The sequence below is a fragment of the Cyprinodon tularosa genome, unplaced genomic scaffold (assembly GCF_016077235.1).
Source record: "Cyprinodon tularosa strain WSP-4 unplaced genomic scaffold, ASM1607723v1 ctg5, whole genome shotgun sequence".
In the NCBI taxonomy this organism is placed as follows: Eukaryota; Metazoa; Chordata; class Actinopteri; order Cyprinodontiformes; family Cyprinodontidae; genus Cyprinodon; species Cyprinodon tularosa.
In genome coordinates this window covers 1,499,893-1,519,680 of record NW_024039229.1, presented here as the reverse complement: position 1 = coordinate 1,519,680, position 19,788 = coordinate 1,499,893, and the positions used below count along the sequence as shown (strand labels likewise).

The following is a 19,788-nucleotide window of genomic DNA, read 5'->3' as shown; positions in this document are numbered from 1 at the left end:
TGATTACATGCCTACAATTTAACAATCTGCTAGAAATGTGATTCGATAAAAAAATAAAAGGACTGTTCTGTTTATAGGGAGATACAGTGAGGAAAATAAGTGTTTGAACACGCTGCTATTTTGCAAGTTCTCCCACTTAGAAATCATGGACGGGTCTGAATTTGTCATCGTAGGTGCATGTCCACTGTGAGAAACAAAAGAAAAACAAAAAAATCCATGCCGATCTAATTGTCCGTCCCCATTAACCACCCCTCTGTCCGATTGATTTATTTTGTTCCTGCCAAATCTCATTAGAATAAATTAACTGATATTTTTACATGACCTTTTTATTCCGATCACTTATTTTCATTTTAAAATATTTACTGTGAAAAGCCTGCGGATTTTCTGGAATTATCTTCCTTTAGATTAGCCTTGACGAATTTCGACTGACAGCAGCTTTTGATCAAAAACCCGATTTAAAAAAATGTCCATTTTCAATATGAGATTGACAACTTTCCGAGTGTGAAATATTAATTTGGATTAAAAACACTTTTTCCAAAGAAGAATTAAGTTTTAATGTCTGTATTTTATGTTTTTTTTTTTATGTGATGATTTCTTTGTTAATGGTTTATCCATTATGTACTGTAACATTTTGGTATTTCATATTGGTCCTTTATGAATGAATATGCCTCATGTCTAAGATATCAGTAAAGAATATATTACATAATTTACTGCCACATTCATTATTATATTTTCAAATGTATTAAAAATTTTATAGTATTTTAATGTCCTCTTATCCCATTACTATAAGTTTTAATCATCTAAAATTCACAAATTTATGTTAATTCGTTTCTTAGTTTGCCATTCTGAGTAGCTCATGGCAATAATCAAAATCTTTAGATGATCTTATCTCTAAATGAGAATAAAGTTAATGCTGAAAATAAATTTCTTGTTTTTGAGTGGGAGTGTTGGCCTAGTGCAGAGGTCACGGATTAGCGGACCACGATCCGGACCCACCGGCTGGACAATCAGGACCCAAACTGATTTAAAACATTTATAAATTACCGCATGTTGTCTGAAGACATTGTCTAACTTCACTTGCACTGCTTCTTCTGTTAATATGGTAAAGCCTTCCAGAGGTACCAGGCTACAGGTGACACAAATTAACCAATGAGCTGCTGTCAGTCTGGGTCACTGCTGTGAGCCATTTTTAAACACCGCAGGCAAACCTGTGGCAAGCCGGGCAAAGGGGAAAAAAAGAATACGATGACAAAAAGAGCAGAGAAAGTGTGGACTGCTGGAAGAAGCACAGTGAACTGGTGAAAAAAAAGTGAAATGGCGTGCACATTCTGATTATGTCTGGCTCAATCTGCTGCTGTGAAGCAGGATTCTCCACCATGAATATAATCAAAAATAAATATAAATCCAGGCTCAAAATGAGCATCTTGATATGTGCTTGAGAATGGCTTTGTCTCCATTCAAAGCCCACTGCTCTCATTAAGCCATAAAAAAGAAAAAACGGTCAGTTCACGTGTTTTATAAAATATGCGAATTGGAAATTGTCTATATACCAAACTGAACGATTGTTCTTCTCTGCTTCAAAAAACACTTTAGATTTTAAAATGGATTTTTTTTTTATATATATAGCCTTTATATATTTTTAAATTAAATGTATATAATGGATGCATAAAAACCAAAAATAAAAGAATATTCTAACTGTCAAGTTTACATGCATTGTTATTGATCCTATTGGTGAGTCAGTGCATGAGGTCTGGATGGAGAAAATATAACTGACATACCACACATAACACAGAAATAATCTCAGATAATTGGGAAAAGCAAGTATATGTTAACGTCTGGATCAGTTTATTTCCCCTTTAAAATGAAATTATAATTTGAAACCCAATTCAGGCTATGAAAATTAAATTTAAGGGGAAAAATGCTTTGCAGCGCTTTACAAGTTTATATAATCAAAACTTGCATGGAAATGAAAAAAAAATTATATATATATATATATAAGTTACAAAAAGTAGCAGACATGAATTTCCTTTCATTAAGATTCAAGATTTTTTTATATGGAAAAAGAACTGTTCAAATGAAAGCAATAAACAATTCTTCCTCAAATACATATGTAGATATTATAATAAGCACTGTGGGTGGTGTATGTTACACACAGAGAACAACAGACCAGCTTAATTCACCAAAAATGTGACAAACAGTCAGTAATAATACATATAGATTACAAATTAAAATTAATAATTTATTCTAGCAGTTATTTGCAACATTTTTGTCTTTTAGAATCCTGAACTAAAAACCATCCTTCTTACAAAATGGCTACAAATTGATATGTGGAAAATATTTTGCTTGGGTGCTCTAATGTATGAGCAATGGAGGGAAATAAAAAAAAGCAGATAAAAATACAAAGAATGTGATGAACAGATGGTAAAACAGAGAGGAAGATTTAAAGTAGTATTGATATAAATTAAATGCATGACAAGAAATAAAGACAATTTAACATAGTATAAAAAGTGCAGTTACTGTGCAGAAGGTTAGGCTTTAGAGCATATTCTGCAGTTTCTTTAGAACAAAAATAAAATACCACACTTAAGCTGAAGTTTTATTGAAATGAGTAAAAATCAGATTGAATTGATTCATTATGAAATTAGTAAAATTTTGACAATTAGATTGTTTTGTTTGGAAGACTTATTTAGATTTTTGGCCACGATTCTTTTGTCGAATTTTATGTGATTGTTTATTTTGTCTATCCACATTCCATAGCACCAGGTGGGGGCGGCACAGCAAAGATAGCCAGATAGATCCTAGAAGGAGACGAATGAAAAAAAAAAAATAGACGTGTGTCTCATCACCTGCAGTTTCCTTGTCATTCGGGGGCAGTTTGCACGCGTTGTCTGGTCTGTTAAGTATATTTTTCGCCAGAATGCCATCTGATCAGTGTCAGCGAGAGTTTAAGCATTTAAACTTTGCAGAGGAAACCTCCACAGAATTCAAGGAAGTTGTCAACAGCAAAGAAGAGGCTGATGATCAACTCAGACTGCTGGATTTCACCCGGATTCCAAGGATCATCCTTCACCGAATAGGTAAGGAGACAAACAGTGGTGCTATGGTTTATTTAATGTGAGGATTTTTGCAATGTTGTTGAATTGGGTTTGCCTTTTGGAACATTTCTGAAGATTTCTTTCAGATCGAGATGCAAGGGATTCAAATATATTAAGATAGATGCATGAAGTGACAATTCTGTTCAATTAGGTTTAATTAAACTTCTATGTCTTATTAGGTCAATATATATATATATATATTTATATATACATGATTTAGGAATTTTACATATTATTCTGCTTAAATTAAGTTAAAATGACCGTTTTCTATAAATCTGAATTAGAACTAAAGAAAAACTGATAAATTCAGCTGAAAAAAATTGGAGTATTTTATTTTGTTAAAAAAACAAATATTTAGCAGATGAAAACTGTTTAACTAATTATTGTTTTAAAATAATTAGTTAAACAGAATTTGTAAAGAAAACAAATGAAATTGTTCTAAAGGACCTTTCAGTAATAGAACCACCTATGATGACATGGCATGCATCAAGTAAAACTTAAGAAAGAAAGAAAGCGCTTGTCTGAGCAAATCTGTTCAAAGTAAACACGATGAAGAGGGAAATACGGCTCCAGCAGAGGATGCCTCTGCATTATGCAACCTGTTGTTGTGCAAATTGATCTGTTTTATTTCCACCATGGTATCAGTGTTATAGCCTCATACTGTAGATGATGTGACCCTTTGGTTTGAATAAATGCAAAATGCAAATGTTTCTAAAGGACAGATAGTTGTGTGTAGATGTCTGTTTAAAACACTCCAAGTTCAACTATAGTTAAAATTAATTTCCCATTCATTCCTCAATTTTATTAACCATGAGTATTCATTTTATCATCTTTGCTTGATAACAGTATTTGTTAAGGCAGTCTCACACCTGCAAGGCCACAATCTGTCTGCATAGGAGTTTTTTTTTTTCTTACGCCTGAGAAGCTGTTTTCCAGTGAGAAGGGAGGGGAGACTCCTTTGGTTCAAGGTTATTTCAACATCCGTATGGTTTGGGAATTTGTAACTTGTTTTGTTTAAGCTGTGTGAGAACCTTCACATTCTTTGCAAAAGTTTAAAATTAATACAAGATCGGACAGGACTGAGCGATTAAGCTTTGAGGCTTTTTACGACTGTCTTCTTCTAATCTTTAACAAGACCAAATACAATGCAGACACAGTTATAACCACCAAGCTGCCTTTATTTGACTAAAGTTGCGTAGTTGAATACCTTTTTCCGATTATGACTAAGAAAAATACAAAAAATGCCTTCAGAAATCCAATTTGATCATATATTTCTGTTGCTGCTGACAAAGGATAAGGTTTAGATAGGGTTACATTATAATTGAAGGATTCTGGTTTTGATTCTAGTTAATTCTTTGGATGTGTAAATTTGTATAAATGTTTCATCATAGCTAATAAATATTAAACCTATGAACTCAAATATAATCTTATAGATTTTCTTTTTCCTGTTATAGTTTTCCTGCTGGCTGCCTTTTTGTTTTTTAAACAAACTACATGCATACAGTGCCTTGCAAAAGTATTCATCCCCCTTGAACTTTTCAACCTTTTTCCACAATTAGTTTTCAAACATAAAGACCTAAAATGTTAATTCTTTGTGAAGAATCAACAACAGCTGGGACACAACCATGAAGAAGAACAAAATTGATTCAAATTGTGTTAATACATTAAAAAAAATTTAATTTGGTGTGAAAAATTATACAGTTCCCTTGAGTTAATACTTTTTAGCGCCACCTTTTACTGAGTTTACAGCTGCTAATTGCTTGGGGTATGTCTATATCAGTTTTGCACATTGGGAGACTTAATTTCTGCTCATTCTTCCTGCAAAACAGCTCAGTCTCAGTGAGGTTGGATGGAGAGTGTTTGAAACAATAGTTTCAGTTCTTTCTACAGATTCTAGATTGGATTCAGCTCTGGACTTTGACTTGGCCATTCTAACACCTGGATATGTTCATTTGTAAACCATTCCATTGTAGATTTTGTTTTATGTTTTGGATCATTGACTTCTTGGAAGATAAATCACCATCTCAGTCTCAGGTCTTTTGCAGACTCCAATTGGTTTTCTACCAGAATGGTCCTGTATTTGGCCCCATCCATCTTCCCTTCAATTGTAACAATCTTCCCTGTCTCTGCTGAAGAAAAACAGGCCCAAACCATGATGCTGCCACCACCATGCTGGACAGTTTGGATGGTGTGTTCAGCATGATGAGCTGTGTTGCTTTTTGTGCCAGACATAACACTTTTCAGTGTTGCCAAATTTTTGTTTAATCTGACCAGAGCTCCTTCTTCCCCGTTTGCTGTGTCTCCCAGGTGGCTTGTGGCAAACAGATGATTTATCCTACATACATAAATGCAAACCTCAATACATTTATCCACTACCATTAAAAAATAAACCTGTAATGTTATTGTGGTCACACTACCCTTACAAAGAAAAAGAACAGAGAGGAGACTGCTTGTAATAAATATAAAAACGGCCTACCATAGAACACTTCATATAAATCTACCCATTAACTCCAGCAACAGTCTTTTTCCACTCCTTTGCAGACGGACCCTGCAGAATCCTTGTAAAGCCAAGTTTAGTCCAACTTTCTGTAGTGGTTGGCTAAGAGATTAGAATGCGAAATGTAATACTACGGTAATATGAGCAAATGAGAAGCAAGAGAGCATCTCTGTCGGACTTAGTATGTCTATGTCTATCTGTCTGTCTATCACAGGAAAAACACAGGGAACTCTTGGAATGGATGTGATTATTAACTCACAAAGTTAAAGATTTCATGTCACACAAATTAACTAATTATATAATACAAGAATACAATATAGCTCTGCTCTTTGCTACAAGAGGTGCTTTTAGTGATTTCAAAAAGTAAAAGTCCTTGCAATTTAAGAGTTTTTATACACTTTGCATCTTTACCAATATGACAAAAACAGTTTTGCTTTTGTTTGACTTAAAGAGCAAATTTTTTATCTTCTTTTGTGTCCAGACTCACTACAACACCCTGTAAAGAAGGACGCGGTTCTTATGGACCAACAGTCCTGTGACTTGGAGAGAAACTGGAAAAAAGAGGAACCAGGCCATCAGCAGATAAAAGAAGAATATGATGAGCTACAGTTTCTGCACCTGAAAGAAGAAAAGGAGTTTTTCATAAAACAGGATGAAGAGCAGAATGAGCTGAAGCCGGAGACCAAACCACAGAACGCATGTCTGCAACAGTCAAACCAGATATCAGGACATCGACATCTAGCAACTCCTTTCCATGAGGACATATACAACATGAAACCAGAACCAAACAGAGAGTTATTCAAGTTAGTCATTCAGGGCTCTGCTGAACCTCAAAATGACAAATTGGAAAGAAGCAATTCTGATAATTCAGGATCTGCCAGGGAATACAAAGGTCTGGAAACTAGCAACCTTGAAGGCAGTTCAAAACAAGAAGGACTCAAAAAAACTCAGAAAAATAAACACTTGAATAAAATGGTTAAGAGCCCAACATTTGAAAGCCCCGTTTGTGGACAAATATTAAGGCCAGAGACCCCTGTTACACATAAGAAACGTTTTTCATGTCTGACCTGTGGAAAAAGTCTTTCAGAAAAATATAGATTAACTGCGCACATCAGAATTCACACGGGTGAAAGGCCGTATTCATGTATGACCTGTGGAAAACGTTTCACCCAAAAAAGTAATTTAACTGAGCACATAACAATTCACACAGGTGAGAAGCCATTTTCCTGTATGATCTGTGGGAAAAGCTTCAGACTAAAAGGTAATTTAACTGTTCACGAAAGAATTCATGCACGCAAGAAGCCATTTTCATGTATGACCTGCGGAAGAAGTTTCTCACAAGAAATTAGTTTAGCTACTCACATAAGAATTCATACAGGCGAGAAAACATTTTCATGTTTGACCTGCGGAAGAAGTTTCGCACTAAAAGTTTATTTAACTGATCACATAAGAAATCACACACGTGAGAAGCCATTTTCATGTGTGACCTGTGGAAAAAGCTTTAGAGAAATAACTCGGTTTAATAGTCACATAAGAATTCACACAGATGAGAAGCAATTTTCATGTATGACCTGTGGAAAAACCTTTAAACAAAAAAGTACATTAAATGTGCACATCAGAACTCACACAGGTGAGAAACCGTTTTCATGTATGACCTGCGGAAAAAGTTTCTCACAAAAAAGTTATTTAGCTTTTCATATAAAAATTCACACAGGCGAGAAGCCATTTTCATGTGTGACCTGTGGAAAAAGCTTTAGACGAAAAAATCTGTTAAGTGATCACATAAGAATTCACTCAGGCGAGAAACCGTTTTCATGTATGACCTGTGGGAAAAGTTTCGCACAAAAAGGTTCTTTAGCTTATCACAATAAAATTCACTCAGGCGAGAAGCCATTTTCATGTGTGACCTGTGGAAAAGGCTTCAGACAAAAAACTCAGTTAACTTATCACATAAGAATTCACTCAGGCGAGAAGCCGTTTTCATGTGTGACCTGTGGAACGGGCTTCAGAAAAAAAACTCAGTTGACTCATCACATTAAGATTCACACAGGTGACTAGCCTTTTTAATGTATGACCTGTGGAAAAGTTAAACACAAAGACATCTGATCATAAAAGAATTTACATATTTGTGAAGGATAATTTTTCATGTACAACCTGTGGAAAGAGTTTCACAAAGAAGTCAGTTTTAACATGCACTTTATCATGTGCATTGGTTTAAAAGGGTTATTTTATATAAAATTGTATTTGAATAAACACATGAAATACCATGCAGACTACAATTATTTTCCTTCAGTTTCAAAAACCGTTACAGAGACGGCAAATAAAACTTCACGGAGCTCTAAATGGGCTGAAGTTGATACTTCATAGATACACTGCACGGTAAAAACGTAATTTCTTTTACCTCCAAATAGGTAAAAACACAGCGGAGCCATCGTCTTTTTACTGAGTTTATTTAATCAAAGCTTTGGGATTAGGTTCGCATTTTGTAACATTTTTGCTGATTTATTTAGACTGAGATGCGCATTTATTCCCACAATGCATCCTGACACGTTTAACCTTCTTTAAAATCTGTCACAACAGTGTTGATTTAAAAAAGAAAAAAAGAAGCTGTACAGAGTTAGTTAGAGAGGTGAATTGTTTCTTTGTTGCTGGATGAACAACATCCTTCCCAATAAGAACCTACAGTAAATAGACAATATCACCATAATGTTTCTCAAACAGATACATAAAAGCAGCAATCGGGGTCTGGGTCGACTAAAGAAATAACAAAGATATTAGAAGTGTCAAGGTCTTGGTTGTGTTAGGTTTTCTTTTGAGTATTCAGTTTCACTTTGATCCATGTTGTTCTTTGTTTTTTAGTTTTATTGGTTTAATTCCTATTTTGTGGTATTTTTCTGGTTATATTTGAGTTCTTAGGTTTTTCTTTGCTTGCCCTCTGTTGCCCTCTTGTGTTGGTCCTGTCTTTATTTAGTATCCCATAGATACTCTCCCTGCCCTGTGCAGTTCATCAGCGTTGGTTCCCCGTCTTTTCCCGGCTGCTCGTGCATGTTTTCCATGAGGTCTCCATGATTCTGGTTTATTTTGCATTTTTATGTTGGATTTTTGGATTCCTGCCTCTGTTACCTGTGTTAACTCCATTAAAACTACAAGAACTCACCTCTGCCTCCTCGCCTCTGCATTCAGGTCCTCAAAACCTCAACCAAACCCTGACAAAAAGTGTATTTCGAAGTAAAAGGTATTGAAATGCAAAGACAAGCAAAAGTATAAATAATTAAAAAATCAAAATGTTCAGATATTTTAAATATATATTTTATTAAAGAATGCATTATATAGCGTACAGTAACGGAAAAACTAGAATGTGGCAAATAACAAGCTAAGTGGTAAAGAAAAGTCAACAACACAGTTAAAAAAAAGTTACAACATGTTTTTCTTTTAAATTTGGTAATTTAAATATTTGGGATTCGTAAAGATTGACTTATTTGTATTTGGACTTTATTTGATGTTTGGATTCCTCGATAGTTCAGAGGTGAAATATTTTCAGACTTCAGATTAAATCTCTGTTAACTTGACTGATGAGGTGGAAAAAACAGCAACCCTAAAACTAAAAGATAGGTTTGTGTATTAATGCATTTAACCTTATTTAGTTAGAATTTGTTAAGGCAATACTTTGACTTCAGAACATTATAGTTTAACTGGAAAAGCTCTTATCTGAAACTTCGATTACAGAAAGTCAGCTGAGAACCCCATCTGTAGGCAAAGCCAAAGCGAGACCTGACCTGGACCATTCAGAGAATTTGATTTCAAAGAGTAGCAGTAGAGGATCTACATCTATTCCAAAAAAAACAAAAAAAAAAACAAAAAAAAAACCTTGCTCAATAATATGATAATTTTGCAATAAAGCACTTAAACTAAACAATAACAATATCTTAATCCTTTGCAAATTTAAGTAATTTCCCTCCGGGATTATTAAAGTATTTCTGATTATGAAATATGTAAAATATTACTATTATATTACAATATTTGTTAAATCTGTCTGCTAATTGCCCATATCATTTAAATATGATTGCATTGGACTGATTTTTCACAATATTCATAAAAAATACGTAGTCAACACTGAAGTGTTTAAAGGAATAGTACACCCAAAACATGATTAGCCTTCATTTTCTACTCGCCCCCATGCTGAACAACACTCTGGAGTACTTTTTTGATATCTCAAATGCATCTGGAGATCTGGGAGGCTTCTTGCTGTCTGCTGACATTCAAATAATGGAGGTCTATGGTGACCGAGACAGAAAGGTCCATAAAAGTCCACAAAAAACGTGTCAATATTCCTCCATACTGCTCGTCCAATGTATTCCAAGTGTCCTGAGTGGGTAGCATCCATAATTTACTCGAAACGAAGTCATTTAGAATGTTTTTAGAGCATAAACAGTAGTGTATAGGATTTCCTAAAAGCAAGCGCCTGCGAGTTCATGACTCTACGGAAACCGCGGCAGACCAAACCAGATGAAAGTGCGCATTCAGCATCTGCTCTGCCGATAATGCAAGCGTAGAAGAAGAAATGTGCTGTTTACCTGTGCAAAGAAAGAAACCACGAAAGAAAAATGTCTGAGGACTTCAGTGTTGAGGAAGAGCATGAGTTCTTTGCCGAGCTGAATGCGCACTTTCGTCTGGTTTGGTCTGCCGCGGTTTCCGTAGACTTGTGAACGCGCTTTTAGGAAATCCTATACACTACTGTTTATGCTCTAAAAACATTCTAAATGACTTTGTTTCGAGTAAATTATGGATGCTACCCACTCAGGACACTTGGAATACATTGGACGAGCAGTATGGAGGAATATTGACACGTTTTTTGTGGACTTTTATGGACCTTTCTGCCTCGGGCACCATAGACCTCCATTATTTGAATGTCAGCAGACAGCAAGAAGCCTCCCAGATCTCCAGATGCATTTGAGATATCAAAAAAGTACTCCAGAGTGTTGTTCAGTATGGGGGTGAGTAGAAAATGAAGGCTAATCATGTTTTGGGTGTACTATTCATTTAAGGCTGAAACACTTGGGTCTTCAAGCTATCCCATCCTTACGATGGTTACAACACCTGCCATGAGAAGATGCAACATGCCATAAATCGACAAAATTTAAACAATCAGCTTATTTTTTTTAGTTTTTATTTTTTTGTCGAGAGGAGAATGAGTATTTTAAGAATTTGAAATGTTTTTAAACTTTACACAAATAAACTGCAAACTTGCACCGAACGCGGTGGCTGTGGCAAACGCATTGGATTCATATAGATTTTCTATACAAAGCACTCGACAATGGGTGGGGAAAAGACCAGCAGTAAACTCCACACGGTGAGAGCGTTCACTGCTCCTCCTTCACCTTGTGTGACTAGCTGAGGTGTTTTAAAACGGCAGCACCTCATGGAGAGGAGTTGTTATCGCTGAAGTTGAAGCTGAACTTTTCTAGGAAATCACAACAGGGCAACCAATCATGGACTGATAGAGAAGCTTATTTTGTAAGCAGCTCTCTCTTCCTGTCAGATCTATGAAATTGCTGCTGGTAGTCTGACTAAAATAGACCTGGGAACTATCTCAGTCGGAGCTATGGAAGCCCTCTTGCAGAAAATCATTTTGTTTGTGATCATCATTCAATAAGCACTAAACGCCACAACGTCGTTCAACACAATTTTCTGTGGGATTGGATGGAAAATCAGATTGTGTGCGTTTTGGCCTTTAGCCTGCTTCTCAGAGAAGTGGAGCTGTCCGTGGTACTGCTGTCTTTTTTTTTTTGCATGTCTGAAATTGTAGACATTAAAAGAAAGTAGATGTCCCATTGGCTGTTGGAGTGCATAAACCTGGTCGGTTTTTGTCAAATTGAGCAGTATTTATCACATGTTATTCACAATTATTCAAAGCTAAGGTGTTAATATCTTGGACCCAATTGTTTAGCTCTACTATAGTTTTAACTATCAGTTCAGATTAAATCAGGTTATAACTCAAACAGGGTCACTGCTGAATTTCATAAACTCTTTACGGAAACACATACCGTTGAAGCAGAGTGAAACACAGCAGCTTGTTTTTATACTTAAAAAATGGAAATGAAAAGATGAGGTGCATCATCAGGGCTGTCATTCTCTCTCTGGTCACAAGAGGGCAGACACACATCGCTCTGAAAATGAAGATGAGCCTTTAAAGCTGCTGATTGTTTATAACATTTCTGTAGGAATTGTTTTAACATAAGTATATGGTTAGAACACATACATATATTGTTAATATAAATGTGATGGAAATGTGTCATTTCTTTGATTAAACCTGAAGCTGTTGTTCTAAATGTGTTGCGTTTATCTCTTTATCTCCATTTTCTGTTATTTTGAAGTAACCAGATGGAAACCAGATGGATGGCTTTAAGTATTTATTTAGCTTTTGATCTTTTTGTGTCTCTCTTTGTGTTATTTTCTAACTCTCTTTCCTCTTTATCATAAATTCAGGATCGTCTCTTTCAATTTATAAAAGAGGCTCCACAGAGTCAGAACTGAGCCACAATGCGCCAGATTCCTGCAGCGGCTGCAGAGGAACTTCTAAAGTTATATATATATATATATATATATATATATATATATATATATATATATATATATATATATATATATATATATATATATATATATTAACTAAAAATAAAATAAATAAATGAAATGTAATGACAGTGAAAGTTCCTTCTAATTAATTATACTTAACCTTAACATCAAGTCTGGCTCCACCATCTAATATGAACAACATGGATACAAAATGATGGCACTGTGGTACGAAACTGGAATTGATCGATTTGTTGAAGGGACTGGAATACGAAGAAAGAAATTATTTTATTCCATTCAAAAGCTCATCAAATGATCGCATACTTGTTGGAATCGTTCACAGCATTTCCATAGATTCACTTTGCATCAGCAGCTCCATGCTCCAGTGCTCTGGGAGACTTTATAGTCCTGAGAGTTGAACTCTGGATGACTGACAGCTGTCCTTCATGACAACAGAAGACGCAGAAATCCTCCTTATCAAAAACATGACTTTGATCTGCGTCCTCATCTGGACTCTCCTCTGCTGCTTCTTCACAGGTAAAGTCCAGAGGATCAAACTCCTCTCCTCTATGAACATCTGTCCCTCTGAAATGAAGCAGACAAACCATGAAGCTGCTTTATGTTTTTGTCTCTGTGTCCTCAGAGTCCAGAGGTCAGGTCACAGTGACTCAGCCTGCAGCAGTGAGAGTTGATCTTGGAGGATCTGTCACCATCAAAGGTAGAACCAGTCATGAAGTTTTTAGTTCTAATCGTTTAGCCTGGTATCAACAGAAAGATGGACAAACTCCTAAATTCCTTATTTATTATATCAGCACTCGGGGGTCCGGGACTCCAAGCCGTTTTACAGGCAGTGGATCAAAGTCTGACTTTATTTTGACCATCAGTGAAGTTAAGGCTGAAGATGCTGCAGTTTATTACTGTAAGAGTTACCACCGCATTGGCAGCCAGTGGCCTTTCACACAGTAAAAAACTGTTGTACAAAAACCTCCCTCAGTCAGATTGAACTGAAACTGAACTGCAGCCACAGAAACAGATTCTGAAGAAACAATCAATAAAACTGTCTTATCTCTATGAGGCAAAATATTTAGTGTTGGGTCTCCATAAGGTTAGTGAAACAAAATATATAAAAATCATTTTTGATTATTTTTTTCAAACTTTATTTTTATGAATCAACATAAAACATGTTTTTTAAGATATTTCCTTGTATTCATTGCATATGTTGTAACACTAAGACAAACAGCAAAATAGAGGCAGTACTGTGGAACCAATAGAACAGTTCATGCTGTCCTGCTGGAGAGGAAGGAACACTCACAGTATCAGATCTCATGACTGTTTTTATCAAGTAGCAAGCACGCATAATAATGATGTAAAACAACATTTTTTTTTTCGGGGGTTTATGTGTGTGTTCAAACATCTACTCTCAGTTAAAAAAAAAAAAAAAAAAAGAACAGAGTGAACTCAAAGTTTAAATAAACTTAAAAAAAAATGTAAAAAGGGTTTGCAGGAGTGTAACTGAACCTCACATGCAGAGGAAGAGTTGATTCCTTGTAGGTTTATTTTGATGATTGCAGACAGAAGAATAAATCCAAAGGTAAATAGGACACAGGAACCAGAATGGAGTAACACGGGTAGTGGCAAATCATGAATGTTGTGTTCGAATGTTGTGGCTGCATCCTCTGAAGGCCAGATTTGTCGGTTGATTATGTCATTTCAATCTAAAAAGTCACACGAATAGAAAAGACAATTAGGAGAAATTTATTGATACAATTTTTTTGTCTTTGGTGCTCCAAACTCGGCAGGAAACACAGCGCTTAATTTTGATAGATATGCATGAACAGGAGCAAAGAATAGGGCTGTTTCCCCCAAGGGCTGAAACTGGTGGTGGAGTGGAGATATATGAAGTTGGTCAGTCTGCAGACTGCTGGTTAGCAAGACGGTATGATGAGCTTTATAGGGAGATCCAGTCGATTGCGTGAGCTGATACTAGAGCTTCACTCAGGGATCTGGAAGATGGTAGACCAGTTGGATAAACACAGGTTGAGAGAACCTGTCCATGAAGAGCAAGCATGGAGCGACGGTGGAGAGGAAAACCTCCCCATTGGGAAGAAACCTCTGGCAGAACCAGGCTCAACATGGCGGTCTTCTGCCGGACCGGTTAAGATGAGACAGGGAACGCAGTAAGAGTTCGGAGGAATGACGCTCTGATGAAGCTTTAGCTACAAAGGAGGGGCTGGAAGTGGTTGAAACAGTGCCATCTGACTGAAGTCATGCAGTGTATCCACATCCTGCGCACAGTGCATCTCAGAGGCCTTTTAAGATTAACTTTTGATGCTGATTGGCTTTCGTGGAGGTGTGGTTCAAAGTTGATTGGCTGTGTCGCAGGTGGATGTCGGAGAGCAATGAGTTTCTTCAGTTCAACTTCCGCCTAGGCTCCATAACACGACATAACACAGATTGCAAGACTCCTTCATAGGTGACATATGCTGCCTTCTTCCTGCCTGTTTGGTTTGCTGTATCCACTGCAGGTATCCTGTGATTCATTGCAAGTCCTAGCCAACCTGCTGCTCTGTGCACAGAGGAAAAAGGGAAATGGCAACGAACAGTGCTGATTATATAAGCAAAGTTTAATATAATACAAGTATATGAATAAATTTGTCTTAAATTAATGAAAATTGTTATTTTAAATGGTTAGAAAGTAATGTAATTGTCAGACAGAGCAGTAGTGAGAAGTCAGCATCCATTCTTTGCCTGTGCTGTCAGTCAACTGTCACGGTTGCTAGGTAACAGAGCTTACGCTGATTGAGGGGCAGTGACAGCCGCAGAAGGCTCGACCTGTTTGAATCTATAATCAAACTCTTCTGGCCTCCTTATATTCAAAGCCTTTGAAGGACTCAGTCCGGACAGACTGGGTCCTTGAAGGACGCAGCCTATGAAATCAATCACACCAGAAGTGATGATGACAATCCAGCAAATACTTACTGCAGAGGAGGAGTACATATACTGAGGCGGACTAACAGGACAATGAATGGAGTAATGAACTAAGTGGGAGCAGGTATGCAGTGAAGGAACTAGAAGAAAATGATAGGGAAGAAAGGTGACACTAGAGAACAATGCAGAAAACCATCTACTTGAATATCATGTCATTATTGTTTTATTTATTATTGAAATACATTTTGTTTGATTAAAAACTTGTTTTCTTTAAAGCAGGCATCCCCAAACTCGGTCCTCAAGGCCCCCTGTCCTGCAGGTTTTAGAGGTTTCTCTGCTTCAGCACAGCTGGTTATAATGATTGCAGTAGACCAAAAGCCTGTTAATCAGCTTTCAATTAAAATCAGCTGTGCTGGAGCAAGGAAACCTCTAAAACCTGCAGGACAGGGGGCCTTGAGGACCGAGTTTGGGGATGCCTGCTTTAAAGAAAAAGGAAGAAACAACAACCCTTTAAGAACAGAGAGAGGGAATTAATAATAAACATACAGAGGCAACTTAAGCTAAAGATAGAAGAGAGAAGGGAGGCACACAGGAAGAGGCTAGAAAACAAGCTCCAGCAGAACAATGTTAGGGATGTGTGGTCAGGAAAGAAGAGGATCAACGTTTACGGATTCAGCACCATGTTAAGTTCAGGAACATGGTCAGCATCCCTCTCTCCTGTCCACAGTCACATGGAGATCTGGGCTTTCACTTCAGCATCTTAACCCATCAGTGGACTGCCACTGTGCGGTGCCTGGGGAGCAATCACGGGTTAAAGGTCTTTCTCAGGGACCCAGAGTGCTGGCTGTAGGGGTCGCACCGGCTACTTGCATCCTTCTCAGGGCACAAGAGCACTGCTATAACCACTAGGCCAAGACTCCCTATATTGATGTTGAGAACCTTCACCATGTCTATATGTAAGAAGAGTTTAAAGAACTATTGTTCATTAATATGTGTAACCTGATAAGTCAAAAAAAATGTTTTCCTACCAGTGATGTTGACATTAGTTGTGAGCAAAAGGAAATTAGGTTAAATGTTACTCTTTTAATTAAAAAACTGTGTAAAAACCCATTTTTTTGTTGAAAACCAAGTTAAATGAAATTAGCAGCATCAGACAGTGTCTCACGCAATGCATTTGTTTTAGGGGACACAGTATCACAGTATTTCCATAGAGATTTACTTTGCATCAGCAGCTCCATGCTCCAGCGCTCTGGGAGAGTTTATAGTCCTGAGAGTTGAACTCTGGATGACTGACAGCTGTCCTTCATGACAACAGAAGACACAGAAATCCTCCTCATCAAAAACATGACTTTGATCTGCGTCCTCATCTGGACTCTCCTCTGCTGCTGCTTCACAGGTAAAGTCCAGAGAATCAAACTCCTCTCCTCTATGAACATCTGTTCCTCTGAAATAAGGCCAACAAGCCATGAACCTGCTTTATGTTTTTCTCTCTCTGTCCTCAGAGTCCAGGGGTCAATTCACAGTGACTCAGCCTGCAGCAGCAGTGAGAGCTGATCTGGGAGGATCTGTTACAATCAGGTGTAGAACCAGTCACGATGTTTATCATTATAGAGGTTTGCATCATGTGTTAGCCTGGTATCAACAGAAAGATGAGCAAACTCCTAAAATGCTTATTTATCGTGCCATTACCCGAGCATCAGGCACTCCAAGTCGTTTTACAGGCAGTGGATCACACTCTGCCTTCACTCTGACCATCAGTGAAGTTCAGGTTGATGATGCTGCAATTTACTACTGTCAGGGCCAATGCTATGTTAGCGACCAGTGGATGTTCACACAGTTAAAATCGGCTGTACAAAAACCTCCCTCAGTCAGATAACTGAAACTGAACAGCAGCTGCAGAGAATAATTCTGTTGAATCACAAACAAGCTTTTATCTCCGTAAGGGGAAAAAAAATGATTGTAGTGCCTTTATTATTAGGTTACTCAGTCTTTTTTGATGAGTTTTTAAAAATATTTTTTATATATATAAATATATATAGAGATATAAATTACTATAAGCAAAACATAAAGTTTATGTGTTATTGTACAAAACGCCCTGACTGTACAAACATTTTTGACAAGTTATATCAGAGTCAATATTTTATGAAAAATTCATTAATTTTCTTAACATTTTGAGAAATAGAAAATATACAATTAAATTCAGTTCAAGATACATTATTAATCCTAAAAAGAAATGAAATGATGCAGTACCTTCTTGACAATTTTTCAATGAGATGTTGTAGGTGTTGATGGCTGTAGGCAGGAGGAATCTTCTGTAGCAGTCTGTCCTGCACAGATCTAAAGAAGCCTCTGACTGAAGATTCTTTTGTTGTTTAATAATATTCTGGAGAGGAGGCTCTCTGTTGTCCATAATGTTATCCAGTTTATGAAAATGTTTCATTGTGAAATCATCTCCAGAGGTTCCAAGAACAGATCCTGCCTTCTTTATTAGCTTTCTGAGCATGTTTTATGTTAGCACTTCTTAAAGTTAAGCATGTTGAAATAATAAGCAAATTCTATACGCCTTTTAAATTTGTTATTTTTTTCTCTTGTTATTTTTTTTATCTTTATTTTACTAGCTGAAGAAGGGTCAGTCTGACCACCATCGAGCATCTCTTCAATTACTTAATCGGGGTCATAATACAAGCAAACTTAGAAACTCCTTTTTTTATACTTCCTGCTAACAAACACATTTTTGCTCAGTATGCAGACCTGAGGGGACAGTTTCTGTGGAAGAAGACCTTTTCCTCAACCCAGAAGGTTATAATTTTTAATTTACAGTTAAATGAGAGTGATGAAATTCATCTAATGTCAAGAGACAAGTTTCCCCACCTGAAATATATGGGCCATCACTTCAGTTTGTTTCAGCACACCACTGGCTATGCTACCTTCTGTGTGTCTCTAAGTGTGTGTATGTCTAGAAGACACATTTATTTTTTTTATCTCAAAATCTGCACGGCTGGATGAGCGGCCAGGTCCAGTTGGATGTGTGCAGCCAAGTCTCCACCTCTCCATCCTCTGTAACCACTGAAACATCGTTATGGCAGGAATCATTCAGAAACTGGCTTGGTTTAACATCAGCCTTCATGTACGCTAAATAGAAGATTTTAAGTATGAACACACAGCTGACTTTGTTGCAAATTTGCAAGGATCAATAAGCTTCCAAGCTTTTCCAGTTGTTCATGGAGTTCCTGTCCACCTCCATGGACTCAAAGAACAAAAATATTTTGCTCCTTGTGACATTAGTACATTTTGTCATAAGCTTTCCTGTTTAATATTGTACCAGGGGGATGGATTGATAAACCAGCTACTTTTATGAGAAATAAATGGCAATGTACCAATTTAGAGCCACCTCTATCAAATTTAAATAAATGCCGACCTTGTTAAACCAGAAAAATAGCAGAATTAGCTTGGTGGCAGAAGTGAAAGTATCTGTGAAACCTATCTATACTTGCATTTTCTTGATCTGGGAATACTGAGGATGATGTCTATTTCCAGCAGTCAAAAGGTAGAGTTTACGCTGTACTGGTTGTCAGTCAACCAGAGAGGAGCACAGAGAAACACTGATACGTTCAACGTAGTGCACTTAATAGAACTAACTGAACTTTTACAAGAAAACAACACTTTTTAACATCATGTGTGGGATGAACATGCAAACCTGCCCAGAGATAACCCAGGGTTTCAAACACACAACATTCTAGCTACAAGGCAACAGTTCTAACAACTCTGCAGCTGTGCAGCAGTATTTTAATCTGTGCAGCACCTTACCTAGGAACATTTGATAATATTTAATATTAAGGGGGGGCTGGTGGCCTAGTGGTTAGGGAATAGAGCTTGGAATCCTGAGTTTCAGAGTTAGAGCCCAACTCCCACAGACTGGCACTCTAGGTCTCTGAGCAATAGCCTTAACCCCCGATTGCTCCCCGGGTGCCCCACGATGGCAGCCCACTGCTCCCCAAGGGGATGGGTTAAATGAAGAGGTAAATTTCTCCAATGTGAGATCAATAAAGTTTAACTAATTAAAAGTGTTCACTGACTCATTTATAATTTAAGGTATTTTTTATTCATGTAAATGAACATCCCAGCAACCGTATAGAGTAAAAAATGGGAATGGGAACTGCTCTAATTGGTGGTTCAGCTGGCTATATCCCCTAGTGAACCATCTAATTGGAACACAAGCTAGAAATGTTATAAAGGGAATTTATTCAAAAGTTCAAATATGCTGTTTTATTTTAAGAGCTTCACATAAATCTCTGTTCCTGTTGAAGTCAGAGAGAGCATTGCTATAGAGATTAACTTTGCATCATCAGCTTGTCATGATCAGGTTGGTCATGTTCTTTGTAAAGTTAGACCTCAGTGCTTCCAAGTGGTTTGCCCCAAACATGCATAGAAAAACAGAAGAAAAAATAGGTATTACTCTTGCATAACTTTATAACATAAGTCCTAGTCTGTACTTACTTGCTACTGAACATATGGTGTTTCTCATGTTTAGTTGTTCTATTTAAGCATTTCAAATACTTCATAGGGCACCATGGCCAATGAATGGGGGTGGAGGGGCCACGCAGTGCATTTGTTTTAGGAAACTGCCTTGGAGTTAGTCACAGTATTTCCATAGAGATTTACTTTGCATCAGCAGCTTCATGCTCCAGCGCTCTA

General features: G+C 37.0%; 1 protein-coding gene and 1 gene segment (V, D, J or C); both read left to right on the top strand.

Annotated features, from left to right (window-relative positions):
- Window positions 1-2,917: 2,917 nt before the first annotated feature.
- Window positions 2,918-7,650, top strand: LOC119795096 (zinc finger protein OZF-like). Its single transcript, XM_038302920.1, has 4 exons — window positions 2,918-3,077; window positions 6,074-6,395; window positions 6,708-6,853; window positions 7,022-7,650. Exons 1-4 carry the CDS (start codon window positions 2,918-2,920, stop codon window positions 7,648-7,650), a joined length of 1,257 nt encoding a protein of 418 aa, XP_038158848.1.
- Window positions 7,651-12,650: 5,000 nt separating this feature from the next.
- On the top strand, window positions 12,651-13,131 carry LOC119795095. The segment is given in 2 exon segments: window positions 12,651-12,702; window positions 12,809-13,131. Coding segments are annotated over 2 exon segments (375 nt in total).
- Window positions 13,132-19,788: the final 6,657 nt, after the last annotated feature.

Excerpts from the sequence above, each read along its gene's own strand:
- LOC119795096 (XM_038302920.1), top strand. The coding sequence starts at position 2,918 with ATGCCATCTGATCAGTGTCAGCGAGAGTTTAAGCATTTAAACTTTGCA. Across the intron at positions 6,396-6,707 it reads CCAAACAGAGAGTTATTCAA|AATTCACACGGGTGAAAGGC; the intron begins GTTAGTCATTCA and ends TGCGCACATCAG. Across the intron at positions 6,854-7,021 it reads GAAAAGCTTCAGACTAAAAG|TTTATTTAACTGATCACATA; the intron begins GTAATTTAACTG and ends TCGCACTAAAAG.